The sequence below is a fragment of the Epinephelus moara genome, chromosome 3 (genome assembly GCF_006386435.1).
Source record: "Epinephelus moara isolate mb chromosome 3, YSFRI_EMoa_1.0, whole genome shotgun sequence".
Lineage (NCBI taxonomy): Eukaryota > Metazoa > Chordata > Actinopteri > Perciformes > Serranidae > Epinephelus > Epinephelus moara.
Genome location: NC_065508.1, coordinates 1,291,183 through 1,296,349, shown reverse-complemented (window position 1 = coordinate 1,296,349; position 5,167 = coordinate 1,291,183). Strand labels below are relative to the sequence as shown.

Here is a 5,167-nt window from a genome sequence, read left to right as displayed (position 1 = left end):
CTTGACACCGTGGTGTGAACAGTGAGGCATCCTGGGAGGTTCTTTCTTTCGGAGAACAAAGGATGGGACACCTTCACATGTCCAGTAGGTCTGCACAAATGACAAATCATCTGTGGTCCAGTGACTCCCAACAACAGAAACACCAGAAATGAGACAACAGGCTGACTGCAGCACGTCAGCAAAATCTTTTAGCATCAGATTTTTAAAATACATGAAAAAATGCACTGCAGATGAATATTAGCCTGTGTGGCTAAATCTGGCACGTTTACATGATGGACTCAAGTGCTCAAGTTAAATAATGTGCACTGACTCTTCTTAAATATAACAAACACTTTTTATTCCAGGGTCACTGGGGTTGATTCATTCTTTATTCTTCCACCAGTTTGTGTCAGACTGAGGAATTTTAAATTCTACCAACAGTGGAATTTATCAGCTTTTTATTGCCATGTCCTGATGTTTGCTCTTAGTCAGTTCACCGCTAACACTGTTATTTTTTCCTGTTAAATATGATCATAAGTTTTTGTCTGACCGCTTTGATTTGCAGTCCGTAGATAACGGCGTTCATGGAAGGAGGAACCACGTGGAACATGATGGACGCCAGCTTCCTGTGGTCTGATAAGTGAGGGAAACGATGGAGGATGATGATGATGGCACCCGACACAAACATGATGATGTATACGGCCAGGTGGGTGGCACAGGTCTGCAGCGCTTTGCTGTTCAGCACCTTGTCCTTACTACTCAAACACACCATGGCGATCCTCAGGTAGGTGAGCGTGACGCTGCACATAGACACAAACAACATGACCATGGCGGTGCTGAGCCCGTAGATGTTGTTGACAATTATGTTTTCACAGGACAGCTTAAACAATGAGGCGTTGTCGCAAAATGGGTTGAGTACAACCTGCCTGCAGCGTGACAGGCGAACGCTGAGGCTCACAAGGATTAAAATCAAAAAGAAAACTACCGCCCAGGCCGACACCGACAGCGCCACCACCATCCTGTTGGTCATGATGATGGTGTATCTCAGGGGGTTGCAGATGGCCACGTAGCGATCGAAGGCCATGATCATGAGCACTGTGTGAGAGGTGCCTCCGTGAAAGTGAGCGCAGAACGCCTGGATGACACAGTCGATGTAATGAATGTAGCGCTCTGTGCCTGGAACAAAAATGTCACTCAACAAGCGAGGGATGATGACTGTTGCTCCAAACGCATCATTAATGCTCATGTTGCAGAAGAGCAGGTACATGGGCTGGTGGAGGCTCTGCTCCATGAAGATCAGGACCACCAGGCCGATGTTGGACACCATGATGAAGATGTAGATGAGGAGGAGGAGGATGAAGGCAGGAATGGAGGACTTAGGGCTGACCTTTAATCCCTCCAGCTGTAAAACATCCATATTTAAAGTGTTGTTCTCCATTCTGCAGACGGAGGATCCTGCAGAGGATCATAGACAAAGAATAGAGTCAACACTGTAACAGTTATTATCATGCATGATGGTGTTAATGATTCATAAGATGGTAAACAAGTGCAGCTTTGAGGAAGCAACACGTCTGATGATATAAAAAATAAATGACATGAGTGTAAAGTATCTTCTAATCCCAAATTTTAATGTGTACCCCTACACCTTGTTTTGCATGGTTGGTTGGATGTAATGCCAAATTCATGGAAACGTTATTGGAGACAGCTTAAAACAGTGATTTGAACATGTCATGTTTAAACTTTTGTTCAGTGCACGTGTTCTTCAGATTAGGTTTTGTTGTAAAGCAGTATATTTGTCCGTGTTTTCAGATACAAATTATCACTGTTACATCTGATTTAAAAATGCTCACTCTGGGATTTAGACAGAAAAATACATCTGCTGATTTCTCTTTGGCATTGTTCACTATTACTGAGTCAATGTGACCTCAGTGTACACGTAAACTAGAATTACGTCCTTATGGTTGTGCGCCTCTGTGCATCAGGCAAGTTGCAGTTACAGTTTACATTCATGTCTCAAGATCTATACAATCAGCACAGTTTCAAGATTAGAGTCACCAATTCAGTATCTGACCAAATGTCTCCCCTTCTGTTCCTGAGATATGACGTTAAAACATGATGATGTCACAGTCAAGCTGACCTTTGACCTTTTGACCTTCATTAATTTATCCTGTTAGACATTTGTGTGAAGATTTGTCATAATTACTGAAAGAATTCTTGTTTCGTCAGGTCACAGTGACCTTGACCTTCGACCACCTATTTGTAATTTGTTCATCCTTGACTCAAAGTTGACGTTGGTGCCAAATTTTAAGAAATCCCCTTAAGGTGCTCTTGGGATATCATGTTCATGAGAATGAGATGGATGCAGGGTCACACTGACCTTACACCACCAAATTCTAATCAGTTTATTTTTGAGTCGAAGTGGACATTTGCGCCAAATTGGAGGAAATTCCCTCATGACCCTCTTGTGAGTTTTCATTCACAAGAATGAGACAGGGGCAAGGTCACTTTGACCTTTTGCCTTTGACCCCCAAATTCTAATTTATTCATCCTTGATTGAAAGTTGACATTTGTGCCAAATTTGAAGAGATTCCAAAGAGGTGTTCTTAAGATGTCACATTCACAAGAATGAGATGGACGCAAGGTCACAGTGACCTTGACGTTTGACCCACAAACATTACAATCTAATTAGTTAATCTCTGCGTACAAATGGATGTTTGTGCCAAATTTGAAGAAATTCCACGAAGGCCTTCTTGAGACATTGCATTCATGATTGCATTCATTGACCTTGACCTATGACCAGCAAATTCTAATCGAATTGATCTTTAAGTACAAATTCATTTGTCTTTCCAATCAAACCTTTCATCGTTTATACACAGCGTCTTTAATATGTTCATCATGCCTCATGTGATGTTGCTTTAAAAATTAATTATAAATGTTTTAACAGATTAAAATTAATGTTCTTCAAAGTAACAAGCAAAACAAGGGCTAAAGATTATCACCCATTCTTGAGAATTGGGACAAAATGTCCTGCAAAAAAACAAAAACAAATTTGGTTTCAGGGTCGAACAGGATTAATAAACATGAAGGAAATATTATTTATAAAACATTTTGACCTGCTTTTATTTTTGACCTCTAAACTTGCCCTGTGCCAGAAAACAGCCTCGTCCCAGACAGAAATTCACAACTTCACTCTAAACATTAAAAAATACATTAAAAGCCTTCAAATCTAAAACTAACGCACTGTTTTAATTATTTTCATTTACAATATTTTTTCTTGAAAATGTTCACCTTCTAAATCCCTTCAAAGATACGTCCCAGATTTTTGTCAACTCTGTCAGATTTCTACAAAAATATAATTTAGAGTCAGAATCAGAAATACTTTCTTGATCCCTGTGGGAAAATTCTGATTCTCTACAGTCACTCAGATATGAAGTAAGAAGAAGATATAAATATAAAGAAATTAAAATAAAATGTAAATAGGAATAAAATGTGTTTATGCTGTTTAACACTAAGATATTAAATATAAAAATATCTTCACTGTGCTGAGACTGTAAGTGTGAAAACATATACAGATATGTGCCACATTACACTGTATAAACTACTGTTACATTCAGAAATATAAAATATGTTTTATGCTTTAATGTTCACTACAATATATACATCAATACAATAAAATATGAATAAACATAAGAAAGACATGAGCTACATCACGAGGACTCCTGTCTCACTTCCTGGCTTTAAAAATGTGTGAATATTGCTCAGGTTCTGGACTGCTTTCTATTTTATGATACATTGATTAGATATTATTTCTATCAGGTGTGTCTCAACCATGACAGGTTGACTCCGCTGGCCTTCTGAATCCAAACTGAATAAGAATTACGGTTTAAAATTAATGCTTTGATGAGCATTACAAGAACTGTGAACAGCTCTGACAGTAGACTGCTGTGAGATTAATAAATAAAGAACTTTTTGTAAACTGTCAGATTTTCCCTCTAACATCCATAATGTCTGATATGTAAGACCAAGCTCAGTCACTGGGAGGTCGGTCCATTACGAGGTTTAACAGTAAAGACTTTGATGTTTTAAAATATATCTTTCAGCCTGACTGAAGAGTGAAAATAAAGAAAACTAAATAAGGTGTTACACAGGACAGAAGCAGAGACGAGAAGACAATATAATGTATGAGGGTTTAATTATTTAAGAAAATTAATAATATAATACTGATTATAAATATTTAGTTCATTCAAATATCACAGTTTTCTTTTTCAACAAAGCCACAGCAAGTGTGTGTGTGTGTGTGTGTGTGTGTGTGTGTGTGAGCTTTACCTCTTGACATGAAGCTCCTCCAGCCAAAACAGATACCAACTGGCAGCCATCTTTTATAAGCCGACTGAGACGCTTCTGGTTCTCCAATCAGGCGTTCACAGCCCTGACGACCTTCATCGTTACGCAGATAGTTAACCTGAAGTTTTTATTTCAGTCATCTTTATTCAACTTCTGTAAACTCAACCCGATCACCAGGGAGTATTCCACCAAGCAGGCTAAAGGCAAATCCAGGCTTAAATGGCCAAGTCTGGCTAATGTGAGCCAGACTTGTCAATAGACAAGAACAGACACCTAAAAGACAGTTCTGCCAGTGCTTTACACACTCACAACTGTCATGATAAATGTAGATAAATATGTGATATTTATAATAATATGATAAATATATGTATGTGTAACATCTTTAATCAAAAAACATTAACTATAAAAAAAACAAATTAAAATGTAATAAAAATGAGATAATTTAAAAAATCACTTACAACAGTATAGCCAAAATCAAACTAACAACAACAACAACACTATAATACAATGAAACTGAGGCATTAAAAAAAGATCGTACATGAATATGTGATTGCCCTCCCATCCCCACCCTGCTCTGTTTAAAATTGACCTATGGCTGAGTCCCACTCTCAAACACGATGAGCCAATCACAGTGCGTATAGCCATTCCCATACACTTGGACATTCTCTGCCTGGACGTCCATTGAAATGCATTACAGAAAGTCAGTTTGTTCGGTTTTATGAGCTTTTTCTGAGATTTGAAGTTTAAAAATGGTCAAACGGTGTGCATGGGGTACATGCAACTCTGACACAAGGTATCCTGAGAGGCTGGGCGACCAGGTGTATTTTTACACTTTAAAACCACA

At 38.5% G+C, this 5,167-nt stretch overlaps 1 protein-coding gene across 1 annotated transcript; it reads right to left on the bottom strand.

Moving 5' to 3' along the window:
- Positions 1–487: 487 nt before the first annotated feature.
- Positions 488–1,417, bottom strand: LOC126385801 (olfactory receptor 52N5-like). The gene has a single exon (XM_050037752.1). It carries the CDS (start codon positions 1,415–1,417, stop codon positions 488–490), a length of 930 nt encoding a protein of 309 aa, XP_049893709.1.
- Positions 1,418–5,167: the final 3,750 nt, after the last annotated feature.

What these genes read in the sequence shown, in the direction of transcription:
- LOC126385801 (XM_050037752.1), bottom strand. Translation starts at nt 1,417, where the DNA reads ATGGAGAACAACACTTTAAATATGGATGTTTTACAGCTGGAGGGATTA.